The sequence below is a fragment of the Leucoraja erinacea genome, chromosome 25, assembly GCF_028641065.1.
Source record: "Leucoraja erinacea ecotype New England chromosome 25, Leri_hhj_1, whole genome shotgun sequence".
Lineage (NCBI taxonomy): Eukaryota > Metazoa > Chordata > Chondrichthyes > Rajiformes > Rajidae > Leucoraja > Leucoraja erinaceus.
In genome coordinates, this window is record NC_073401.1 from 26,431,334 (window position 1) to 26,458,542 (window position 27,209).

Below are 27,209 nucleotides of genomic sequence, written 5' to 3' on the forward strand. Positions count from 1 at the left end.
ATGCATCAGAAGTAGACTGATCAGTACACCAAAAAAATGGGGGTGATAATATAACAATGTAGATACAGAGTGTGAAGAAAGCAATCACATCACTAATGAATTTTAGAAAACATGGAATCGACGATTGTATCTTCAAATAGCGAGTGTATCGTTAAATACACACGCCTGGTTTGATTTAGGTGAGGGGTTCACACTGGCTACTCACGAGTTAGTGTGCAGGTATTCGAAGGTGAGTTGAGCACGGTTGAGGCAGCTGTAGTTGGTGGTAGCCATGGCGCCTCGCTTCACCTTGCCCCGGCCAAACCTCGCCTGATGTGGGCCTGCCCGCTAACGCAGCGCCGCGGCCTCAGGCTGCGCCACCCGGGCCTCGCCTGCTCGACGTGCGCCGCTCTCCCCGCCACATATAACGCTCCCAATCGACGCGGGGCTCGGGATTTTTTTTAAAAATTCTGTTGAACTATACGTGTGTGTTTTTGTTTGATAAATCCGTCCGGTCACTCGTCGGCTGCGGCTCTGCCTTCACTCACTCACTCCCGCCACCGTATCAACCCCGCACTCCCCCCTTTCAAAAGTAACTGCAACCAGCGGCCCCTCTGCGCAGGCGCCGCCTCGGCGGTCCCACTGCGCAGGCGTCGCCCCGGCGGTCCCACTACGCAGGCGTCGCCCCGGCGGTCCCACTGCGCAGGTGTCGCCCCGGCGGTCTCACTGCGCAGGCGTCGCCCCGGCAGCCCCACTGCGCAGGCGCCGCCCCGGCGGCTCAGTCCTTCCGCCCATCATCACATCAATCTACGCATGCGCCACAGCACCTCTCCATCCCTGCTAACTCTGTCATGGTTTGGAAGAGTAGTGAAGGCAATTACCTCATTCTATTTTTCTGCCCCCCCAAAATAAAGGGGGGCATGTTTTATTCCTCCCCTCCCCCCCCCCCTCCTCCCAAAAAAAAAAGGACTGATGTCAGCTACTTTCAAACCATAGTCTATGTTCATGTTATGGTATGTTAGCTTTCATAGCAAAAGGATTTGAGAATAGGAGCAGGGAGGTTCTACTGCAGTTGTACAGGGTCTTGGTGAGACCACACCTGGAGTATTGCGTACAGTTTTGGTCTCCAAATCTGAGGAAGGACATTATTGCCATAGAGGGAGTACAGAGATGGTTCACCAGACTGATTCCTGGGATGTCAAGACTGTCTTATGGACAAAGACTGGATAGACTTGGTTTATACTCTCTAGAATTTAGGAGATTGAGAGGGAATCTTATAGAAACTTACAAAATTCTTAAGGGGTTGGACAGGCTAGATGCAGGAAGATTGTTCCCGATGTTGGGGAAGTCCAGGACAAGGGGCCACAGCTTAAGGATAAGGGGGAAATCCTTTAAAACCGAGATGAGAAAAACTTTTTTCACACAGAGCGTGGTGAATCTCTGGAACTCTCTGCCACAGAGGGTAGTTGAGGCCAGTTCATTGGCTATATTTAAGAGGGAGTTAGATGTGGCCCTTGTGGTTAAAGGGATCAGGGGGTATGGAGAGAAGGCAGGTACGGAATACTGAGTTGGATGATCAGCCATGATCATATTGAATGGCGGTGCAGGCTCGAAGGGCCGAATGGCCTACTCCTGCACCTATTTTCTATGTATCCATGTCAACTATGAAACCAAGTACTGCAGATAGACACAAAATGCTGGTGTAACTCAGCAGGTCAGGCAACATAACTGGAGAAAAGGAATAGGCGACATTTAGGGATGAGCTTCTTCTTCAAACTGAGAGACTTGTCTGAAGAAGGGTCTCAACCCAAAACGTCGCAAAGAACGGCTGATGCTGGTTAATACTTTAGGAGAAATTGAGGAAATTTTTAATAACAAAATTTGCTTTAAGCAGAGAAAGGGAATGATGCATTAAGATATCAACATGCATCTGCAATTAGGTTTCAGGGGTCATAACTCACAAATTAGTGTTAGCTATTCCCTCAAACACTCACACCTCGAGTTCAAGCATGCCTGGCATCTTGCGACAATGTTAAGGTAATTCAATACCGAAAGACAAACATTTTGAACCATAATTCCAAACAAGCGATTCAGCACGTCCTACTAAATGCTGTACCCTTTATCCTTCATCTGTGCACTGTGGACGGCTTGATTGTATTCATGCGTTGCCTTTCTTTGACTGGATAGCATGCAAACTAAAGCTTTGCACTATACCTCGGTACATTTTAGACTGTAGACATACAGCGTGGAAGCAGGCCCTTTGGCCCAACATGTCCACGCAGAACAGTGATTACCCCATACACTCGGATTCTTCTACACACTGGGTACAATTTACAGAAGCCAATTGACCTACAAACCTGCACATCTTTGGAGTGTGGGAGGAAACAGGAGCACCCGGAGAAAACCCACGCAGGTCTTGGGGAGAACTACAAACTCCGTACAGACAGCACCCTTAGTCCGTATCGAACCCGGGTCTCTGGCGATGCAAGGCAGCAACTCTACCGCTGCGCCTCTGGACCACCCTAAAAGAGGTGATTGTTCTTAACTGTAAAAATAGATCTGTGGAACAGCTATTTAACAAACAAACTGTAAAGTATTTGCAAATTTTATGTATCTTTTTCCAGCATTAACACACGTGATCTGCCTCGAGCCATTTTATTTGATTACATTTATTCCCCCATCAGGACAACCTTGCCTGAGGCTGATGTCCATGAATACTTTGGCAGACACCTGACATTTGCAAATTTCTGATAATAATTATCTGGGATGTTCTCAGACATTCAAAATAAATCCCATCAGTACAAGGAACAGCAAAGTTCTTTAAATAATATTACATTTAAACCAACAAACAAAGTTAACAAATTAACAAATGCTTAAAACATCACCTCAATGCAGCACCCTTTTTTAAAACAGTAAATGGAAAATAGACCATTTTTAAAGTATACTGTAAGTTATTACAGACATTTGTAAAGATGTTTGCCAAGTCTTACAATTGGCGGATGACCAGCGGATTTTACACAATTAAAAAAATTCCACCTCCTCTTAAATAACAATCATGCCACAAGAAATAAATATCATTTGTGAAAGGAAATAGCAATAGTTCCAAAATTAATTGTTTTCAAAGGAAGAGCACAAATTTAATATGAGATTTAGCTCATTGCTATGTATATTTTCCTTTGGAGGGTTTCACAAGAGATACCAAGATGAAAAATTCTCCATTCTCCTCATGGATCCCAATATTTCTCTACACAAGTTTGGTCAAAGATCACATTTCCAGAAGATGGACCTGGAATATAAAGAAACATCAGTAAAAGCCATGAATGTCAAGACAATTTCATCCTCATTTCTAAACAAACCAGCCTACAAAAGATGCCGTGGTTCATTAACTGTGTGCTGGGCTGATGGGGATCAGATCTGGCATCACTTCCATTTGCTTATCTAAAAGCCTTTTATACGCCCCACCACCTCCCCGGTAATGCATTTCAGGACCCCCACTGCTCTCTGTGTAAAAAAAACCCTGTCCCACACATCTATCTCCATTAAACGTTACCCCTCTCACCTTATAGCTATGCCCTCTAGTGTTGGACATTTGAACCCTGGGAAAAAGGTTTTGCCTGTCCACCTTATTTATGCCTCTCATAATCTAACATATTTTTATCAAGTCTACCCTCAGCCTCCGACGCTCCAGAGAAAACAATCCAAGTCTATCCAACCTCTCCCTGTAGTTGAATCCCTCTAATCCAGGCAGCATTATGGTACACCTGCTCTACACTTCCAGAGCCCCCAGCTCTGCTCTCGTCGTTGGATACCAAATGGCCCAGGGTAACTAGGCCATTCTTCCCCCACACCAAGTTCCTCTCCAGTCTTGAGGAGATATTTTTGATCCTTCCACAGGCAGGAACGACTACCTTTTATATACTTTTATCAAGTCTCCCCTCAACCTTCAACTTTCTAGAGAAAACATTCCCATTATTCTCTGCAGCTTATCCCGCTGAGTTACTCCAGCATTTTGTGTTTATCTTCAGTTTAAACCAGCATCTGCAGTTACTTCACAGACCCATTCCTTCTCCCCAGGGATGTTGCTTGTCCTGCTGAGTTACTCCTGCATTTTGTGTCTATTTCCAAGTCTATCCAACCTCTCTCTCTGTAGCTTAAACCTTCTAATCCAAGCAGCATTCCGGTAAACCTCCTCTGCATGCTCTGCAAAGCCTCCAAATCCACCCTGTAATGCGGTAACCAGAACTGCACGCAATACTCCAAATGTGGCCTAACCAAAGTCCTATAGAGCTGCATAACGTCCTGTAGAACTGCTAATGTTAGTGCAAATGATGTCGAATTGTGCTATGGCCATTTTTTGATCCACATGCCCAGCAGTCTTTTTGGCTATTGTCATCAAAGACCCAGATCAAATATCCAGAAGCCTGGTCAATGCAAGAAAGGTTTTAACACAATTAAGTCACTTAAGGGGCTGTCCCACTTGGGTGACCTAATTAGCGAGTTTAGAAGATTTTCCAAGAGTTTGAAAAAATTTCATGTGGAAGACCTCCTTCGACTATGTAGAAGATCTCCTTCGACTATGTGGAAGACTAGCTTCGACTAGATACGACTAACTTCAGGAAAATTGAACACCGAATAGTGAAAAGTGAAGACGACCTCCTTCGACCTCCCTTCGACTATGATGAAGGCTATCTACGACTGACTTAGACTACCCTCGATTACCTACGACTAAAATGCCGACCTACTACGACTAAACCTACGAGTAAAAAAAGTATTGAATTTTCCATGGCGACCTTTCTTTACTCGCGGGCATTTTTCAACATGTTGAAAAATACGCCGCGACCTAGCTGAGGCCTCGAACACACGGGCAGGGCCGGATTTACCTATAAGCTAGACAAGCTTAAGCTTAGGGCCTCGAGGTCTAGGGGGGCCTCGCAGAGCCGGATTTACCACTTGGCTTCATAGGCTGAAGCCTAGGGCCTCGAAATTTAGGGGGCTTCCAGCCAAGGCAGGACACCTACCGTTCAACTCTGGGTGAAGCCCCCCTCTCTATCTCTCTCTCTCCATCTCCCCCCCCGCTATCCGTGTCCGGGCCGCCGGGCTCCGCTCGCTCCTCATCCGCCGGCGCTGCCTGCACGTCCTCCTCCCTGCACATGCGCACAACCACGACCAGCACATCATCCGCCGCCCTGCGCATGCGCACTGCAACGGCAACTGGTCGGCGCTGGGCACTTTCTCCCTCGCTTTGAATTGTGGGAGATTTGGCCGCCATGGCTGTCCGGTCGCTGCCTCGCCGCCAGCGCTGAAAACCAACGCGGAGGGGGCCTCACAAGTGGAACAGCTTAGGGCCTCTCTTCATCTAAATCCGGCCCTGCTTCAATACGAAATAGATCACGGTTCTCCTTCCGCAAATTAAAGCACTGATGATGCATGTTTTCCAAACGGAAGCATGAGAACCATTGATATATTGTTTATTACCAAAAGAGTCAACTTATCTTGAATGAGCCTGGTTACCTTGTGTAAGTTTGTCTCTTTGTGCCTCACTTTCTTTCTCAGCCCGGCTGCCACAGATACACAGAAGATAATGAGAGCCAGCAGAATTAGAACATAACTTGTATTCAGTAAATGCTGGCTGCAGAGAATCCGATCTTCCTACAGGTGAGAAATAAACAAGCAAAGTACATGTGACTCAATGAGTTCATCACTTTCGGCTGAGGAATTGTATCCTCTTGTTTAACACGAAACAAGAAAACTGCAGAATAGGGACAATTTACATTTTTTCCCCCAAAGCCAATTAACCTACAAACTTGTACATCTTTGGAATGTGGGAGGAAACGGGAGCACCTGGGGAAAACCAACACAACCACAGGGAGAACGTACAAACTCCGTACAGACAGCAGCGGTAGCCAGGGTCGAACCAGGGTCTCTGGCGCTGTAAGGCAGCAGCTCTATTGCTGAACCACCGTGCCGCCCTGAACACAGTAGATAAAATATTTGTTGTTTTCTTTGTAAAACGATAGAATTAAACAAATAACGAATACTAAAGTAAGGTGTTTTTATTCAATTCTTACCTCCGACAGCAGAATGGTGAACTTGGGCTCAGGCATGTACTGTGCTGTGTAGCACTCAGCAGAAGTGTGACCTTTTGAAAATGCCTTCTCTGACCTCTCTGCGAATGTGGCCTCGTACAGAGACGCACCAGTGAGATTGTCCAGGTTACAGGAAGGAAAGTACCTAAAAGAAACAGAAAAGAAAGAAAATGTAGTTAACGTCGCTAGTAACCTTAGTGCTCTAAAGGACACAAGGGACACTTTTACCCAGGATAGTGGACTCATAGGCTAGAAGCAGAGGTTTGGGCAGATTTTGCAGTTCAGGTAGATTTTGCTTCACAAACAATTCAGTATTTACCACAAAGGTTAGCATTTATACACAGATATGCTTAATTAATTTAATTTGAAATTCCTTACAATTGGATTTTAATTCATATAGTATATCTGGATCTGTGGTCCAGAAATGTCGATTTAGTTTAGTTTATTGGACGTGTACCAGGGTGCAGTGAAAACCTTTTTTGCGTGCTGAGCAGTCAGACGAAAGACTTTACATGATTACAATCGAGCCATCCACAGTGTACAGAACAGGATAAAGGGAATAACATTTAATGCAAGATAAAGTTCAGTAAAGTCCGATTAAAGATAGTCCGAGGGTCTCCAGTGGAGTAGATAGTACCGCTCCGTCCCACTCTCGAGTAGGATTGATAGGATCGAAGTCCCTCACCCTGAGTACAGGATCCCCCCAGGGTTGTGTCCTCAGTCCCCTATTGTACTCCCTGTACACAAATGATTGTGTGGCTAGGTTCAGCACCAACTCGATAATCAAGTTTGCTGATAACACTGTGGTGGTGGGTCTAATCTCAGACAACTATAAGAAGGCCTACCGGGAGGAGGTGGCTGATCTGGCACTCTGGTGTCAGGACAACTGCCTCCTCTTGAACATCAAAAAAACTAAGGAGCTGATCATGGACTTTAGGAGGGCACATCATCAGAGGGCGTACACACCATTGAGGATAAATGGGGATACTGTGGATAGGGTGAGCTGTTTTAAATATCTGGGAGCAGTAGCGGACTGGGTCTAAAAAGATTGGTTGCCAGGAGACAAAGGGGGCCCACTTCATCAGGGACCCACTTGATATAGGGGGCCCACTTCATCAGGGGCACACTTGATATAGGGGGCCCACTTCATCAGGGGCACACTTGATATAGGGGGCCCACTTCATCAGGGGCCCACTTGCCACCAGGAAAGCTGACACCCTGGCCAGTCCGCCACTGCCTGGGAGTCCACATCTATGACATGGACATCACACGCTGCAGCACTCGTGAGTAAGGCAACGCAACGCCTTTACCACCTCAGGCAATTGAGGATATTCAGAGCGTCTCCGAGGATCCTCCAGTGCTTCTACTCAGCGGCAGTGGAAAGCGTCTTGTCCGGAAATATCACAATCTGGGTTGGGAATTGCTCTGCCCAGGACAAGAAGGCTCTGCAGAGAGTGGTGTGTTCGGCCGAACGCACTATGGGAACTTCACTCGCCCCTCTGCAGGAACTATACATCAGGAGGTGCAACTCCAGAGCCAATAAGATCATGGGAGACCCCTTCCACCCCTGCAATGGACTGTTCCAGCTGCTACGGTCAGGCAAACGCCTCCGTCGCCATGCTGTGAGAACGGAGAGGTGGAAAAGGAGTTTCTTCCCAGAGGCCATTAGGGCTGTAAACTCCTATCTCACCAGGGACTAACTTTACTGTACCATTCTACTGGGTTTTTTTATTTTTAATTGCTGGGTTTTTTTTTCCCTTTTTCCTTCCGCCCACAATATTTAATATGTAAAAGAATATGTGATTCTGTTCCATTCTGTTTGTAGTTTGGTTGTTTGTTTGTTTGTTTGTTGCACAAAGTCTGCGAGCATTGCCACTTTTCATTTCATTGCACATCTCATATGTGTATGTGACGAATAAACTTGACTTGCCTCATAACAACTGGGTTGAAACTGTTCCTGAAATATAACTAATGGACCTGTAACCTCATTCAGCTTCAGATTGAATACAAAATATAGACAGTTTGGGATGTTGTCGGGGAATTTCTACCACTCAAGGTGGGTACCCTCAACTTGACCAACTTCAGGAGACAAGATAAAATTCAATGAAATTATGGTGAGGAACACTGGAAACTGCTAGCATTAGTCAAATCCATGAGTCATCACATTCATCGCAGTTTTTTTTTTAGCATTAACGCACTGAAGACAGAATATCCTAAACTGGATAAACCGGTTATCATTGAAATATGAGTTATCCTAATCATATGATGTAAAGACAAGAGAAAAGCAGCATAGAGGGTGGCCCGGTGCCGCAGTGGCAGAATTGCTGCTTTACAGCGCCAGAGATCCGGGGTCGATCCTGATCCTGACAGTGGGTGCTGTCTGCATGGAGTTTGCACGTTTTCTCCGTGACCGCTTGGGTTTTCCCCGGGTGCTCTGATCTCCTCCCACACTCCAAAGGCGTACAAGTTTGTAAATTATTTAGCTTCAGTTAAAATTGTAAATTGTCCCTAGTGTGTAGGATTGTGTTAGGGTACAGGGATCGCTGGTGGCCGTGGACTTAGTGGGCCAAATGATCTGTTTCTGTGCTGCATCTCTAATCTAAACTAAACTAAAAGGTCACATTTAAATTCTACTGGTGCATAAGATCAAGAGAAGATCTTGAAGATGTGGATCAGTGATTTTATAGTTTTAAAACACAAAGGGGAATGTAAATGGCAGGAACGTCAAGACCATCCGCATAACTTAAATTGTTACAAAGCAGAAGATTTTTTTAAATCTCTTTATGTTCAAGATCTTCCAATCAATGGGGATACCATCTGCTCTCAATCCCTTGTCTTTTGCCTGGTTTATGTCCTTTGTACTTATCAGAGCAGCACACTTTCCACATTTTATCATGACTATCTCACCACGACCATGCAACAACTCCCCAAATTGATCTTATTCATTCTTTCCCTTGTCCACCTAATCCTAGTGTGTATGATGATGGGAATAATATATGGTTCCACATCTGTAAAGTAAAAAATGGCTTGGTGTTTCTTAGTATTCCTCCCTTTCTTGGTATTCCTCCCTTACACCCCCCTCGTTTCTGGTCATGATACGTTATCCTGATCAGGTTTAGCAGCCAACAGGTATTGGTTCAATAAATTACAAGGAAAATATCAACAAAGAGAAACAATCTTCAAATTACTGGTGGCTAAGCCCGCATACTTTTACTCAACCCAATACAATAAACATTCTAAAAAAGACACAAAAGTGCTGGAGTAACTCAACGGGTCTCCAGTGTGAAGGATCCCGACAAGAAATGCCAACTATTTATGTTCACTAGAGATTACACCTGATCCGCTGAGATACTCCAGCACTTTTTATGCAAACTAGCATCTGCAGTTCCTTATTTCTATGTTTCAACAAACATCCTTCACAATTTATCTTTCACAGACCTTGCTTGGGGCAGGACATGTGCCGCTCCAGTCAATACGATGCAGGTGAGGGGACTCTTGGTATTCGTGAAATTTACTCGTGAAAGGTAATGTTCAGGTATCCATGGTGACATGAGCATGACGTTAATCGGCTCCTTTGAATCTGAAACACAAAGGCGATGACGGCAATTGTTTAAAGTAACACAACGGAAGAACCATGGGGAATCTCCACACAAATTTCTCAGAGGTAAGTAAAGGAAAGTAAGTGAGAGGAAGAAAAGGAAAAAAACACTATAGTGGTATTAAAATTAAACATTACGTCGTGAAAGGACACAAAGTGGCGGAGTAACTCTATGGGTCAGGCAGCATCTCTGCAGAACATGAAGAGGCGATGTTTTTGGTTCAGGAACCAGAAACTTCACCTATCCGTGTTCTCCAAAGATGCTGCCTGACCTGCTGAGTTACTCCAGCACATTGTGTCGTTTTGTGTAAACCAACATCTGCAATTCCTTGTTTCGACACTGTCACTTTAGTCTTTTCGCCATTTTAAAGTGGTCTGAAAAATATGCCCTCAGTCTGCATAATTGCCACTGATTTAGATACAAAAGCCAAAACTGTCTCTCTAAACCTAAAAACTGTTGCTTTTATAGATCAATTTTAGACTTTAAAGATACACCATGGAAACAGGCCCTTCAGCCCACCGAATACATGCTAACCAGCGATCACATTAGCACTATCCTATACACAAGGGACAATTTACAATTTATAGAGGCCAATTAACCTGCATGTCTTTGGAATGTGCGAGGAAACTGGAGCACCCGGTGAAAACCCACACGGTTACAGTGAGAATGTACAAACTTCATACAAACAGTACACGTAGTCAGGATCGAACCGGGATCTCTGGCGCTGTAAGGCAGCAACTCAACCGCTGCGCCGCCCTTTGATTGGGCAAGGAGAAGAGCAGAAGGAAGCATCTCAAATCCGACAGGTACACAAAAATGCTGGAGAAACTCAGCGGGTGCAGCAGCATCTATGGAGCGAAGGGAATAGGCAACGTTTCGTCTCGAAACGTTGCCTATTCCCTTCGCTCCATAGATGCTGCTGCACCCGCTGAGTTTCTCCAGCATTTTTGTGTACCTTCGATTTTCCAGCATTTGCAGTTCCTTCTTAAACATCTCAAATCCTACATCTGTATTTACATTAAAAAAGTTTTGGAGTAACTCAGCAGGCATCTGTGGAAGACAAGGATAACTGATGTTTTGGGTTGGGACCCTTCTTCAGACTAACAGTAGTTGGGGGGGGGGGGGAGAAAAACTAGAAGAGGTGGGAAAAGGGACAAATCCTGGCAAGTGAATATTTACATCGTGTCTTTAAATATTACAAAACAGAGACTTAAAACAAAGACACAATTTATATTCAAGTGGATACTAAAGCAAAGCTGTAACTATTATGCGGCTACAAAATACTATATCAAAGAAAGGAGTCCTTGGTTTAACAGATAATGCTCGAGTTTTTATAATCTTCATTGCAACCTGTCATTTTCCATGTGTCAAAACTATTACAGCGAATAGTTTAATGAACAAGCATCCATAGATATTAGTTCTGAGGGATCAATACTGTATACTTTTGCTTACCTCCGAGTCCCAGCAGATTTCCAGGCACCACAGCCTGAAGATGAGTTGTGTTGTCATACAATCTTTTGAATGGTTTCCTTAAGTCAAACCTCATGGGCACCAGCAGAGAGATGCTGACTGGTACACCGGGTGTAGAAACAGGGGTGGAAGGCTGCCCTGTTGTGGTATGAACTAATGGTTCTGGGTCTGGTCTCCTCCTTACCGAACCATGTCCCACAAGGGCAGGTAGACCTTCTGAGCTTTCATTTTTAAATGGACAGAATTTCAGTTTCCCGAGAGACTCAAGGACTGTATTCCAGACCTAAATCAAAATAGAGACATATTTAAGCACTTCAAATAAAATGGATGGCATCTCAGTAGCATCGATCTCAGTTAATCCCCCTCCCCCCCCCCCAATCCCCCCACCACTTCAGAAAATATTGAGTTGGGGTGGGAATAACATTTGGGGCAGCACGGTAGCGCAGCTGTAGAGTTGCTCCCTTACAATGCCAGAGACCTGGGTTCGATCCCGACTACGGGTGCTGTCTGCATGGTGTTTGTACGTTCTCCCTGTGACCACGTGGGTTTTCTCTGGGTGCTCAGGTTTCCTCCCACATCCCCAAGATGTGCGGGTTTGTCGGTTAATTGGCTTCCATAATTGTCCCTGGTGTGTGGGATAACGGGTGATCTTTGGTTGATGCAGACTCGGTGGCTTGAAGGACCTGTTTCCTTGCTTTATCACTAAACAAAACCAAACAATTTCACAGCCGAAGCTATCCGGTCCTATATCTGCATAAAACCTACCCTATCCATGAACCTGTCTAAATGTTTCTTAAACATTGTGATAGTACCTGCCTCAACTACCTCCTCCAGCAGCTCGTTCCATACACCTACCACCCTCTGTGTAAAAAGATTACCCCTCTAGTTCCCATTAAATCTTTCCCCCCTATGTCCTCTGATTCTCGATTCCCCTACTCTGGGCAAAAGACTCTAAGTGTTTTACCCGTTTCTATTCTTCTCATGACTTTGAATAGCCCAAATCTGCTCCTATGACTTATGAACTTGGATGGGGCATCGTGGTCAGCATGTGCAAGTTGGGCCGAAGGGCCTGTTTCCACGCAGTCATGAGTATAGAGTGAGTACAGCAGGGGGGCTGAGCACGCAGCCTTGAGGTGCTCCCGTGCTGATTGTTATCGAGGATGACACATTGCCACCAATACGGACAGACTGTGGTCTGTGAATGAGGAAGTCGAGGATCCAACTGTAGAGGGATGCGCAGAGACCCAGATCTGAGAGCTTGGTAACCAGCTTGGAGGGGATGATAGTATTAAATGCCAAGCTGTAGTCAATGAATAACAGCCTGACATATGAGTTTTTGTTGTCCAAATGGTCCAGAGCGGAATGGAGAGCCAGTGAGATCGCATCCGCCGTAAATCTGTTGTGGCGGTACGCGAACTGCAGTGGGTCCAGGTTTTTGTCGAGGTATGAGTTGATTTGCGCCATGATCAGCCTCTTAAAGCACTTCATCACCACAGACGTTAGTGCCACTGGTCGATAGTCATTGAGGCACGTCACCTTGCTCTTCTTGGGCACCGGTATTATTGATGCCCTTTTAAAGCAGGTGGGGACCTCAGACCTCAGAAGTGAGAGGTTGAAAATGTCCGTAAAAACTCCAGCCAGTTGGTCCACACAGGTTTTCAAGACACGCCCGGGTATACCATCAGGTCCAGGCGCTTTCCGAGGGTTCACCCCTCTGAAGGATCTTCTGAAGTCGGCCTATGTGACTGTGACCGTAATGCCATCACGGCGAATGGGGACTCGGGAAGGCACATCAGTATTCTCTCTATCAAAGCGTGCGTAAAACGCATTGAGCTCGTCAGGGAGCGAACTCCATCATCAAGTTCGCCGACGACACCACTGTCGTGGGATGTATCACTGATGGGGACGAGTCAGAGTATAGAAGCGAGATCGACCGATTGACCAAATGGTGCCAGCACAATAACCTGGCTCTCAACGTCAGCAAAACCAAGGAACTGATTGTGGACTTCGGAAGGGGTAGGATGGAGTCCCACAGTCCTGTTTATATCAACGAGTCAATGGTAGAAAGGGTCAAGAACTTAAAAATCCTGGGCGTTCATATTTCAGAAGATCTCTCCTGGTCCCAGAACACTGATGCAATCATAAAGAAAGCACATCAGCGCCTCTACTTCCTGAGAAGATCACGGAGAGTCGATATGTCATGGAGGACTCTCTCGAACTTCTACAGGTGCACAGTAGAGAGCATGCTGACCGGTTGCATCGTGGCTTGGTACGGCAACCTGAGCGTCCAGGAGTAGACAAGGCTGCAAAAAGTCGTAACCACTGCCCAGTCCATCATCGGTTCTCACCTCCCCACCATCGAGAGGATCTATCGCAATCGCTGCTTCCAAAAGGCTGCCAGCATCATCAAGGACCCACACTATCCTGGCCACACACTCATCTCTCAGCTGCCATCGGGTAGAAGGTACAGGAGCCTGAAATCTGCAACATCCAGATTCAGGAATAGCTTCTTCCCCACAGCCATCAGACTATGAACTGTAACTATAACTATCAAACTATGAACTATAACAATCTATTGCACTTTATCTGTTTACTGGTGTGTGTATATATATATATATGTTCTATGGTTTATGGACACACTGATCTGATCTATATTTATGACTCCAATATCTTGTTGTGCTGCAGCAATGCAAGAATATCATTGTCCTATCTGGGACACACGACAATAAACTCTCTTGTCTTGAACTGTGCACGACAAAGTCCAATAAAAGCATTCATATTGTCTGGTTCAGTGGGTGCTGGTAATGGTTAAAAAAAACCCTACAGGACAAGTTTTCAGATTTTTCAAATGTGCCATAGTAACCTCTGCGACCACTTTGAAGAACAGACAAGTGTCTGTTTAACATTTCATCTAAAGGGTGACATATTGAAGTGCTAAAGATTACTCAAGGCCTCAACAAGTGGCTTTCCGAGAGAGGTTTCACCCGCTATGTGGAAGGCTGATAAATGTAGCAAGGTCATTTGCATCACAATTGAAATGAGTTATATTCAGCATTGTTTTTTTTGTCTTGGTGTTTCATCAAGGGAACTAAAGAAGGAAACGACTGAAGTAATGTCTGATACATTCAGGATCTTGAAATAAATATCAGTTCTTTAATAATAGTGCATAGCTCCGGGGTGGGAGATTGCAACCTTCACGTGGTCCACCCCGTTTCAACAAATGCAATCAACCTGGCGTGCACAAACAGAAGATCAAACAGAACAAGTTGTCTTACAACTTTAGGCTGTGCACGCCATACGCAAGAAGAAGAAGAAGCACATAGATCCCAAAATATTAAGCAGCTGCATAAATGCAAAGGGAATCTGATTTAAGAACTTACACTTTAACCCCTATATTTTCATGTGCAGAGGAGAGGGGGAGGGGGGGAGAGGGGGAAATGACAAATTAGGCATGACATTCTTATTGCCAATACAGTATAACAAAAATGTGTACATTTTTCATTGACTGAGTTTAGTTCATTTTGAGATCCAGCATGGAAACAGGCCCTTTGGCCCACTGAGTCCAGGCCAACCAGCAATCACCCTATACACTGGCGCTATCCTACACACTAGGGACAATTTACAATTTTTACCTAAGCCAATTACCCTACATTCCTCCCACGTCTTTGGAACGTGGGAGGAACCTGGAGCACCCGGGGAAAACCCACGTGATCGTTGGGAGAACGTACAGACAGCACCCGTGGTCAGGATCGAACCTGGGTTATATTTAACCTGGGTTGCTATATTTAAGAGGGGGTTAGATGTGGCCCTTGTGGCTAGAGGGATCAGGGGGGTGTGGAGAGAAGGCAGGTACAGGATACTGAGTTGGATGATCAGCCATGATCATATTGAATGGCGGTGCAGGCTCGAAGGGCCGAATGGCCTACTCCTGCACCTATTTTCTAAGTTTCTATGTTTCTATGGGTCTCCATGCACTTTAACCCTTATATTTTCATGAGCTGCAAAAGCAGAGGAGAGGGGGGGGGAGAGGGGGGAGATTATACTTCACGGTTATAGGTTTCCATGCAGAATCTCAAAATGAAATAAACTCAGTCAATGAGAAATGTACAGCCTTTGCTGTAAGGCTACAACTCTACCGTGTTTGCTCATTGCATTTTACCAGCTTACCTGAGGCACGTCAGGGTTTGTGATTTCATGTGACCGGATGTATATCCCCAGGCTGAAGAATGCGACACCCAGTGAGCTAACGCACAATATAAACACAACCAGTTGGGGCTGGTGGATAACAAAATACTTCACTTTCTCCAACGCATGTCGTGTTAACATGGCGGCAGCTAATGAAGCTAAATTTAAAAAAAGATAAACACATTAGTAAGTATTAAAGACATCTTTGCATAAAGCTCAAAACTGAAATGTGAGTCTTGTAGAGGTGTATAAAATCATGGGGGGGGGGAGGAATAGAAAGGGTAAATGTCCAGAGACTTTTTACCCAAGGTAAAGGAATCCAGAACCAGAGGACATAGGTTTTTGGAACTATTGGGGTAACTTTTTCACTCAGAGGTTTGTGGACACAAGGCACATCTAATCAGACCGACTTCACCACAACCCATATAACCATTGAGTGGCAATTGGCGTGGCGTTCTGCACGGATGAAAATCATGACTGCGGCCCTCTTACAAAAACAGCAACCTGTTGAGCAACCTCAAAACCACAGATCACCGAGAAAGCACTGGAGCGCAAATTTTAGATTTCTCTATGGTTTTGCATGTTACTGAAAAGAGGATCTGCTGTCTCCCAGCGCCAGAAAATTGGGTTTGATCCTGACCACAGGTGCTGTCTGTGTGGAAATTGCATATTCTCTCTGTGATCGTGTGGGTTTCCTCTGGAGGCTCTGGTTTCCTCCAACTGCAAGGGTTTGGGCCGGGTGCTCCGGTTTCCTCCCACCTCACAAATTAAGATTTGTAGCTTCATTGACCTCTGAAAATTGACCCTAATGTGTAGGGACTGGGAAAATGGAACAACAGCGTGAACTAGTGAGAACTGGTGTAAATGGGTGGTCGATGGTCGACGTGAACTTGGTGGGCCGAATGGCCTGTTTCCATGCTGTATCTCTATACTAAACTGTTAACAGCGGGATCTATGCACCATCAACTAAACTATACTATACCATTAAAACTCAGATCTGTGAAACAGAGCTCAAGGGCTACGTGTTTAAGAAGAAACTGCAGATGCTGGAAACTCGAAGGTAGACAAAAATGCTGGAGAAACTCAGCAGGTGAGGCAGCATCTATGGTGCGAAGGAAATAGGCAAAGTTTTGGGTCCAAGTTTCGTGTTTCCAGGTTTTGTCACAAGTTTTATCTTAAACATGTAACACTAATACTTCAAATGAGGTGATATGAAATAATAGATGCTACTGCAAAGAAAAACAACAAAGCAAAAAATAAACTGCTAGAGGAACCCTGCATATCAAGCACTATTGTTCTTCAGTAGTGTATGTTTTGAAGTTGAGAAGGATGTTATGTTAGAATATCTGCCATTTTAAGACACCAGAAGCTTGAACAGATTAAGCTTTGTTTTTTTCTGAGTGATTTGGCAAAGGGAATGTTACACCTATTCCAAAAGTGGATGTATTCCAAGACATTGAGGTATTTTTGTGGTGTTACTCAAAAATAGGCCCTGACCTGCATCATAACTGCCAACATGACCTGCACCTTAAGGTAACAAAAGATACAAATCGCTGGAGTAAATCGGAGGGTAAGGCAGCATCTCTAGACAACCTCTTTAAAAGAAGGGTCCCAACTCGAAGCGTCACCTAACCATGTTCTCCAGAGATGGAGAAGGTGGCGGAGAGCGGCAGAGTGGTGCAGCGGTAGAGATGCTGCCTTACAGCGCCAGAGACCTGGGTTCGATCCCGACTACAGGTGCTGTCTGTACGTTCTCCCCGTGACCTCGTGGGTTTACTCTGAGATCTTCAATTTCCTCCCACATCCCAAAGACGTACAGGTTTGTAGGTTAATTGGCTCGGTATAAATGTAAAATTTGCCCCTAGTGTGCGTCGGTTCATGTGCTGGGATTGCTGTAGTTGTGGACACAGTAGGTGTGCCTAGTGTTCCTGTGCATGGATCGCTGTAGTTGTGGACTCAGTGGGCTGAAGGCTGTATCTCTAAACTAAAGGAAAATATGCTGCCTGACCAGTTGAGTTACTACAGCACATTGTGTTATATTTTGTAAACCAGCATAGGCAGTTCCTTTATTCTGCACCCTGAAGTCATTGCTCTACAATACATATGAGTGACGAGTGCCTATATTTTCAAATACCGTTTTGTATCCGAAGTAAATATGACATTTTGGAATGTAATATCCGGGTATGATGTTTGTATGCTGGATGCAAATATTGATCATTTTTGTGCTAGTTGTTCCACAGTATGGATTACTCATGCCATCCATAACTCACCAAATGGTAGAAATGTCTATCAGTCCAATTCTTAAACTTAAACTAGAGAAATGGAGAGTAAAATCTGCTTCAAGTTGTATATTTTTTCCAGTTCATTCTCTGAATACTAACACAAACAATCTACCACAGGTAATCACATTTTGATATAATATTTTTTAAGAATTTAAATCTAAAAAATAAACTAAATTCTGTGGTTGAGGTTTCGTAAGTGGACTGATTATCAAAAATTCATATTTCATTTTGTTTCGTTTAGTTTAAGTTCAAGATACAGAGTGGAAAGGCCCACTGAGTCTGCGCCAACCAGCGATTACCTGTGCATTAGTTTTATCCTACACACTAGGAACAATTTGCAGAGGCCAATTAACCTGCAAACCTGCACGTCTTTCGAATGTGGGTTGAAACCGGGGGCCACTGTGCCGCCCTCATGCATGGAATAAAATTATCAGTGTAGGAAAGAACTGCAGGTGCTGGTTTAAATCGAAAGATAGACACAAAATTCTGGAGTAACTCAGCGAGACAGGCAGCATCTCTGGAAAGAAGGAATGAATGGGTGACATTTTCGGGTCGAGACCCTTCTTCAGACTGATAATTATTAGTGTACTTTACAAGAATGGGTAACACAGAGAGCTGGGTTTGCATGGATATGCTGGTCCTCTTGTGGTTATTTTTGCGCTAAGAAATTGCAGTTGAGAAATGGCATAAGTCATTTAAAAAAAATTGCAAAGAACAATCCTAGAAATGAAACATGTGCAACTATAATGTCACAAAAAATAGACACAAAATGCTGGAGTAACTCAGCAGGTCAGATTCTGATTTGTGAAATTGTGAATTAAGAACAGCGGGTGAGTTTATGCACAAAAACGGTGAACATATACCCAATGTCAACTGCAAGCCAATCACTGGGACACACGTTAGGCAAGGCTTCCAAAGTCTGAATCAAACTGCAATGTACCAGCTGTGTTGTTAACGACTCTAATCCACACGGGAGTAATGGGAAACCACAGTACAAAACTGTCGAGATATCTCAGGTCAAGTCTCACCGGAGCTTCATATATTTGAATACAGAACAATTATAATTATTTTACAGTTTTTATTATTTTTGCAAGAATGATTCATGATCTATTTACCCCCCCCCCCAAAAAAAAATCTCCAACTGTTTATCTATTCCTAATCACACATCCTCCAGAGACATTAGTGTCGAGAAGAGCAAATCGTGTTTGTTTTGACTTCGCTGTTCTCATCTGGCACAAGGCAATGAGTCAGATATCATAGTCTGAGTCTAGCATGTTATGGGATTTGTCTCAGTGTTATGTCCCCCAGGAATTAGGAATTTAGCAAGGTTTGGACACACTGTGGAAGGAAGAAAACTAGGGTGGTGGGAGCAGCAGGCACTATATTAGAACAGCTGAGAACAGAAAGTGCTGGAGTAATGTAGTGGGTCAGGCAGCATGAATTATTCCACCACTTTTTGTTCTATGCAAGATTCCAGCATCTGCAATACCTTGTGCCTCCATTATAACAGTTGAGACAGATGGTATCTCAGCTGTTCCTTCTCTCCAGAGATGCTCAGCAGCGGCTCCACCCTCTCCGGAGACTAAGAAAAGCAGGTCTCCCTACTGTTCACCTAAGGACCGTCTACAGGGGCACCATCGAGAGTATACTGATCTACGGCATCACTTCCTGGTTTGGGAGCTGCAAGCCTTATGAACAAAAACAACTTAACAGGATAGTGAAGACAGCCAGCAGGATCATTGGTCCTCCACTCCCTTTCCGGTTTGAGATCTATCAGAAGCGGACCATCAGCAGAGCCATCTCCATTCTCCATTATTAAGGACCCCTATCATCCATCACACCACATCTTCTCCATTCTGCCATCTGGGAAGAGGTACAGGAGCATCAGCTGCAAAACCAGCAGGATGCTACACAGCTTCTTCCCACAGGCAATAAGACTGGTTAACGGACTGTGTCCCCTCCCCATACATTATACACCAACACATCTAACCTCGCCTATACTTTGACAGCTAGACACCTGCCAAAGCAAAGCCACTGTTCGGTCTGGATGTCTGTTTTTATTTCAATTTCTAGGCCTATTTTAGATATGTTCATTTTAATTTTAAAGCTATATGTATTTATTCTGTTTTTATTAACTGCACTGACGGGAACTGATTGAGAAACAATTTTTACGTTTCATCTGTGTATGTAAGAACTCAGTTAAAATGACATTAAAGTAAATACTGAATACTGAATGCTGCCTGCCCTGCTGAGTTACTCCAGCATTTTGGGTCTATCTTCGGTTTAAACCAGCATCTGCAGTTGCTTCATACACAGGTGGCATCCTACTTTTTAGTAACTAAGGAAGAGATTACATTAACTACATCGTGTTCTAAATTTTTCATCCCACCTCTCTAATGCATTCCGTTCACCGCTCAGTTGGATGGTCCTGAATTTGCCAGATTCCACTCGTATCTATCTGCAGATAGAAAATCATCATATTAAAGGCACCGAATAAGCTGAAATAGTATTTGCCTCATACGAGAAGACTAAGGTATCGCTTAGCTTTTCAAAATTTAAATAGGTCAAGAGTTTCAGAAAAAGAAAATTACGTTGGAATTCTGTGAAATATTGATTCAGGTTGTTTGGTTTAGTATATTGTCAAGTGAACCGAGGTACAGTGAAAAGCTTTTTTGTTGTTGTGTGCTATCCAGTCTGTGGGAAGACTGTACATGATTACAATCAAGCCGTCCACAGTGTACAGATCCAGGATAAGGGGAATAATGTATACTGCATGATAAAGTCAGATTAAAGATAGTCCGAGGGTCTCCAATGAGGTAGATGGTAGATCACGGCCGTTCCCTAGTTGATCTAGTAATGAAACATTTAGATTTACTGAACTCAATACATTTGTGATAAATAGCTTTAAAATAATAGGGCATGGACACTTCATCTATTTAAAAATATGAAACATTTTAAAATAAGCAATTCCCAAGCAGTATTCAAATCATGTAGTAATAAGTTAGCTAATGGATTAGAAATAAACAAATCTCCCTAATCACTCTTAAGCAATGTTTTGAAAGACACGATGGATCAGAATCACCTACCAATTACGAAGGCACATACCCATCACGAGTTGATTTAGAGCCAAATTACAACAAAATTAGGCACACGTACCAATGAACTCTATAGCTGCGCATAATGCTTATAACTTAATTATCACAAGAATCCAAGAGATGGAAATAAGGCCATCAAATTAAATTTGCAAAAACAAGTTTATCATTAGGGAGCATTTTTCATCTTTTAACTAATCCAAGGTTTAATCTCGAGAGGGAAAATTATAATTTCCAATCCTGCTGCGTTAGAGTCAAGAGTGTTTAATTGTCATTTGCACCGACAATGGAACAATGATATGCTTATTTGCAGCAGAAAAACAGGCCTGTAAAAGCAGTGCACACAGATAATATATACAATACCAAAGAATCAATGAACACACAGAAATGCAACTGTAGTACATACATTATACATAAATGTTGTAATGGAGTGATTTTCTGTGGCGTCTTTTGACGGGGAATTTAAGCTACCAGTCATTTATCTTTGCACAATGTCACCTAAATGCAAGATCAATTAGAATGTTAGTTTATTGTCACGTGTAGTTGCGTGCTAACCAGTCAGTGTAAAGACAATTCATGATTACAATCAAGCCAGCCACAGTGTACAGATGCATGATAAAGGGTTGTTTAAGAAAGAACTGCAGATGCTGGTAAAATCGAAGGTAGACACAAAATGCTGGAGTTACTCACGGGTGAGGCAGCATCTTTGGAGAAGGAATTGGCAACGTTTCTTCTGAAGAAGGGTTTCGACCCGAAATGTCGCCAATTCCTTCTCTCCATACATGCAGCCTCACCCACTGAGTTACTCCAGCATTTTGTGTCTACCTGCATGATAAAGGAAATACGTTAATAACGTTTAGTGCAAGTTGAAGTTCAGTAAAGTCTGATTAAAGGTCTGAGGATCTCCAATGAGGTAGATGGTAGCTCAGGTCTGCTCTCTAATTGTTGGTAGGATGGTTATCTATAATTAAGGTCATTAGTGATAGGAATTGAATGAGGCCGTTTGGCCCATCAAGTCTACTCCACCATTCAATCATGGCTGATGTACCTCGCTCTCCTAACCCCATTCTCCAGCATTCTCCCCATAACCTCTGACACCTGTATTAATCAAAAATCTATCTATCTCTGCCTTCAAAATATACATTGAATTGGCCTCTGCAGCCTTCTGCGGCAAAGAATTCCACAGATTCACCACCCACTGGCTAAAGAAATTTCTCCTCATCTCCTTCCTAACAGAACGTTCTTTAATTCTGAGGCTATGACCTCGAGTCCTAGACTCTCCCACTAGTGGAAACATCCTCTCCAGATCCACTCTACCCAAGCCATTCACTATTCTGTATGTTTCAATGTGGTCCCCCCTCATTCTTTTAAACTCCAGCGAGTACAGGCTCAATGCCGACAAACCCCAATGGGTTAATATACTAATAGAAACATAGAAATTAGGTGCAGGAGTAGGCCATTCGGCCCTCCAGAGCCTGCACCGCCATTCAATATGATCATGGCTGATCATCCAACTCAGTATCCCGTACCTGCCTTCTCTCCATACCCCCTGATCCCCTTAGCCACAAGGGCCACATCTAACTCCCTCTTAAATATAGCAATGAACTGGCCTCAACTACTACCCTCTGTGGCAGAGAGTTCCAGAGATTCACCACTCTCTGTGTGAAAAAAGTTCTTCTCATCTCGGTTTTAAAGGATTTCCCCTTTATCCTTAAGCTGTGACCCCTTGTCCTGGACTTCCCTAACATCGGGAACAATCTCTGCCTGCATCTAGCCTGTCCAACCCCTTAAGAATTTTGTAAGTTTCTATAAGATCCCCTCTCAATCTCCTAAATTCTAGAGAGTATAAAACCAAGTCTATCCAGTCTTTCTTCATAAGACAGTTCCACATAACAGTGGAGACAGTATCTCCATAAGACAGTTTCTTCATAGAGAGTTCCAGAGATTCACCACTCTCTGTGTGAAAAAAGTTCTTCTCATCTCGGTTTTAAAGGATTTCCCCCTTATCCTTAAGCTGTGACCCCTTGTCCTGGACTTCCCTTGTTCTTGACTTCACATAAAGGGAGGTCAGCGAGGTATTATTAAGGTTCATCTTGTTCAGTTCTTTTCATGAGGTTACGTTTGTTAACTGGGATGTTTGACAAGATAGGAATCGAACCGTTCTTCCATAATTGTGGCACAAAAGGCGGAGAGAATTAGAAGACACAGCAAAGAAAGATTGGGATGAAACTCCAGTGAGAAGTAAAAATGAAAGTATATTAAATAAAATGAATCGAGAAAGAATACTTGTCAGCAAAGATCATGATGACAGACATGTAGATAGAGATGTAAAATTGTGGAAGAAGGGACAACGAGGTTGAATGGGAAGGCAACAAAATGAATGTAAAATAATTGAATGTTCAAAATGCCGGAGTAACTTAGCGGGTCTGGCAGCATCTCTGGGGAACATGGATAGGTAACTTTTCGGGTTGAATTCTTTCTGCAGTGCTTGCTACTGGACCACAACCTCACACTTTCGAGTCTGTGTGGTAGGTGGTGTGCAATGGACATTCTACATTAAGTTTATATATAATCCAAAGAATACAAGCTCCTTTAGAGAAGAGATACAAGGGACTATGCTGGTTAACAAACAAAGACACAAAGTGTTGTAGTAACTCACGGGTCAGGCAACATCTCTGAAGGACATTCATAGGTGACGTTATGCATTATGACCCTTCTTCAAACTTCACTCCTTAGGAGTGGAGTGTGGAATGGAATCAGATTGATGTTACGGATGAAAAGGTGAAGATAAAGGTTTCACTTCACACCAGTGTGTTAAAATAAACAGTTTCTTCCAAGGCGTAATCAGATGGGCTGACTGATAGAATGGAGGCAGTTAAGAGCTCAATTAAAGTGTAGAAATTTGGTTTAGGTTTAGGTTTATTATTCTCACATGTACTGAGCTACAATGCAAAACTTTGTTTTACATGCTATCCAATTAGATAAGGTAATACTTTGCATAAATATAATCAAGTCAAATTCCAGTATGAATGAATGATATCTTTATTTCGAACGATTAAAAAAAGAAAAGATGAAAATGAATAAATAAAAGGAAAATTATATATATACATATATATATATATACATAAATACATACACACATACATACATATACATGTACATATATACATACATATACACATATACATATATATAACATATATGTACATGCATACATTAAAAAATCAAAAGCCAATTTCAACATAATACACATTAGACTCGTTCGAAAAGGGATAGGAAGAAGCCTATGCTTGTCAAGTCCTACCCCCATTCTTCATCATTAACAAATGCAAAATTCAATAAAATAAAAGTACAATAGATAGAAGGGAAAATACAGAATGCAGAATATAGTTCTCAGCATTGTAACATTATGTTTCGTTGATAGAGTCCATTGTCCACAATTGGGTAGAGGTGAATCGGACAGCACCTTAGCTTTTGAAAAGACCGTTCAGAAGCCTGATAACAGAGGGGATGAAGCTGTTCCCGAGTCTGGTAGTTTGCACTTTCAAGCATCTGTACCTTCTGCTGGATGGGAGACAAGACACAAAATGCTGGAGTACCTCAGCGGGACAGGTCTTTGATTACGATGGCTGCTTTTCCATGGGGGCATTACGTTTAGATGAAGTGAAAGGTGGGAAGATTTAGTTGAGTATCCAGCACACCTGTGACATTGCCAAAGGTTGTTGGAAAGATGCAAGATGCCTATTTTATTGAACATGAGGAATGCCAATAGAGGATGGAGAAACCATTACTTGTTTCTTATTACTGTGATTGAGTAGCTCAATGGAACTGGATGAGATGAAAGAGATTCAGAGTCTGATGTGGTTCAATCTTATTAAACTAATTTACTGATGCCGAATCTTCTAACCAGAGAAGGGAATCAAGAACCAGAGGACATAAGTTTAACTCAAGAGAGAAAAGATCCTGAAGGGTATTTGTTTTCCACACTAAGAAGGTAGTGAGTATATGGAACGAGCTGTCAGAAGAGGCAGTTGAGGCTGTTACTTGAACAACATTTAAAAGACATTTGGACAGGTGCATGGATAGGAAAGGTTTAGAGGAATATGGGTCAAATACAGACAAGTGGGACTAGCATGGATGGGGCATCTTTGTCGGAATGAGCAATTTGGGCCGAAGAGCCTGATTCCATGACGTGTGGCTCTTAGAAAACTTTGTGAAAGAAACATGTCACAAAGCTGGCCAAACAGGGAGAGAAGGGCACAAGGAAACTCAATCATCCTAACACTGAAGATAGACACAAAATGCTGGAGTATCTCAGCAGGACAGGCAGCATCTCTGGAGAGAAGAAATGGGTGACGTTTCGGGTCAAGACCCTTCATCAGACTGTCAGGGGAGGGTGAAACGAGATGTGGAAGCTTACAAAAAAACATGTAAGGTGGGAAAACAGATAAAAACTGATCCTAGCACTATCCAAAACTATCTGAAAGAACTGATCTTAACATTGTCTTTAAAAAAAACCCTCAATCTACGAGAACCACCTCGCCCCTTCATCAAAGAAAATAAAATGCTGGAAACTTGAAAAACAACAGAGAATGTTGCAAACGGTCAACAGGTCAGGCAACATAAAGTAGGGTTAATATTGTGTAGGAAGGAACTGCAGATGTTGGTTTAAATCGAAGATAACACACACTGAGGTTCAAATAACATGTAATAAATATTCAATTCAATTCAATTCAAAAGGCTGGACAGAAAAGGAATAGGTAACGTTTAGGGTCGAGACTGTTCTTCTGACTGAAGAAGGGTCTGGATCCGAAACGTCGCCCATTCCTTCTCTCCAGAGATGCTGCCTGTCCCGCTGAGTTACTCCAGCAGCTTTTTTGTGTCTTATAGAAACATAGAAATTAGGTGCAGGAGTAGGCCATTCGGCCCTTCGAGCCTGCACCGCTCCTTCCCTTCCTTCAGACTTTGGGGGTCTGGAAATCAGGCAGCAGTTCCCATGGAGGCCGCAGCGTTTCTCCAATAAAGTATCTCACGTACCGGGTAACTCAATACTTATCGACGACCGCCGTCACACTCCCCCCGTCCCTCTCTAAGTCAACGTTGTCGGGCCCATCCTCCATGTCACTCACCTGCAACGGTGCGGCGTCAACTCCCGCCCTAGTCCCGGTCCTGTCCCGCCCGCCCACCTCGACGGAAGTGGCCGCCAGCATCGGCGGATATGGCGACTGTTGATCCCAACACACACGTAGCACTGGTGCAACAGGTGAGGTCAGGACCAGCACGGCGCTGCCCAGCACAACCTGGCCCGTTGCACGGCCGCTGCTGCAACGGACTGCACCATCTCCTGATCCTCCTCCTCCTCCAAATTTCCAGCAAACATCAGCACTTGCATTTATAATATCAGCGCAGAGAATCAATTCAGCGAGGCGTGGTCTTGTGTCGGAAGGATCTGCACTTGATGGGATTTCTTACACCCAAGATAGACACAAAATGCTGGATTAAGTGTGTAGGGACTGCAGATGCTGTTTTTTCCAAAGATCCTGTAGCAGATCTTTGTTTTTTTCCCCACCAAAGACAACAGACCCACAATGCTGGAGTAACTCAGCCGGTAGGACCAGAATGTTGCAAATGTCAAACATACCACCTGTGAAGAAACAAAGAGCTGCAGATGCAGGTTGAAGCTAGATACAAAGTGCTGGAGTAATCCAGCGGGTCAGGCAGTATCTCTGGAGTTCATAACTTCCAGGAGCAGGATTGCTAGACTTGATGGCCGCTGTGCCCATCAAGTCTACTCCATTCATTCATGATATGGGTTATCTATTCAGCGCTATTTTCCTGCCTTCGCCCCATAACCCATGCTAATCATGAAACTACAAAAGCAGTCATTCAAGGAGGAAACGTGCCCTTCGGCTCAACTTGCGCACATTGACCAACGTGCCACATCTACACTAGTCCCACCTGCCTGCAATTGGTCCATATCTAAACCTATCCTATCCATGTACCAGTCTAAATGTTTCTTAAAGGTTGCAATAGTACCTGCCTCCACTACCTCCTCCAGCACCTTATTCCACACACCCACTACCCCTTGTGTAAGTTACCATAGGATGGCTGGTGTTTTAGGTTGAGACCCTTCTTCAGACTGAAAGTAGCGGGGATTTGAAGAGCTGGAGGCGAGAAACACATCACTACACCAGCAAAACACAAGGTGTTGGAGTAATTCGGGGGTCAGGCAGCAGCTGTGGAGGGGATGGACTGATGATATTTTGGGTTGAACCCATCTTCCATTCCCTCTGCAGATGCTGCCAGAGAATGTTGCAAACGTTTAACTGGTCATGCAAGTTGTTACTCCAGCACTTTAAAAAAAATAATAAACCAGCACCTGCAGTTCCTTAAATGTCCAACATAGAAAAACAGGTGCAGGAGTAGGCCATTCAATATGATCATGGCTGATTATCTAAATTCAATACCCCGTTCCTGCTTTTCCCCCCAATATCCCTTGATACCTTTAGTCCTAAG

The 27,209-nt window shown here is 43.7% G+C and overlaps 2 protein-coding genes across 6 annotated transcripts in view; both read right to left on the reverse strand.

Moving 5' to 3' along the window:
• morc2 (MORC family CW-type zinc finger 2) overlaps nt 1–577 on the reverse strand; it is a 49,590-nt gene extending 49,013 nt beyond the window's left edge. Inside the window, exon 1 of one of the 2 annotated variants that reach the window (XM_055655307.1) lies at nt 206–577. In XM_055655307.1, the coding sequence (XP_055511282.1) occupies nt 206–273 (68 nt within the window). In that variant the 5' untranslated portion in view covers nt 274–577. The remainder of the gene's footprint in view (nt 1–205) is intronic. The other variant, XM_055655308.1, reaches the window with a different exon arrangement.
• Nucleotides 578–2,620: 2,043 nt separating this feature from the next.
• Nucleotides 2,621–25,918, reverse strand: LOC129709160 (transmembrane protein 248-like). Of its 4 annotated transcripts, XM_055655314.1 has the most exons (9): nt 25,731–25,745; nt 24,160–24,254; nt 19,991–20,059; nt 15,302–15,477; nt 11,117–11,417; nt 9,504–9,645; nt 6,048–6,210; nt 5,491–5,628; nt 2,621–3,265 (listed from the first exon to the last, which is right to left on the reverse strand). In XM_055655314.1, the coding sequence occupies exons 4-9, from the start codon at nt 15,458–15,460 to the stop codon at nt 3,245–3,247; spliced, it is 924 nt and encodes a 307-aa protein (XP_055511289.1). In that variant the 5' UTR covers nt 15,461–15,477; nt 19,991–20,059; nt 24,160–24,254; nt 25,731–25,745; the 3' UTR covers nt 2,621–3,244. The 4 variants fall into 4 exon arrangements, with proteins under 4 accessions (XP_055511289.1, XP_055511290.1, XP_055511291.1 ...); XM_055655315.1 differs by lacking the exons at nt 24,160–24,254; nt 25,731–25,745 and adding an exon at nt 25,823–25,918; XM_055655316.1 differs by lacking the exon at nt 24,160–24,254 and having other exon boundaries at nt 25,731–25,819.
• Between the last annotated feature and the right edge of the window lie 1,291 nt (nt 25,919–27,209).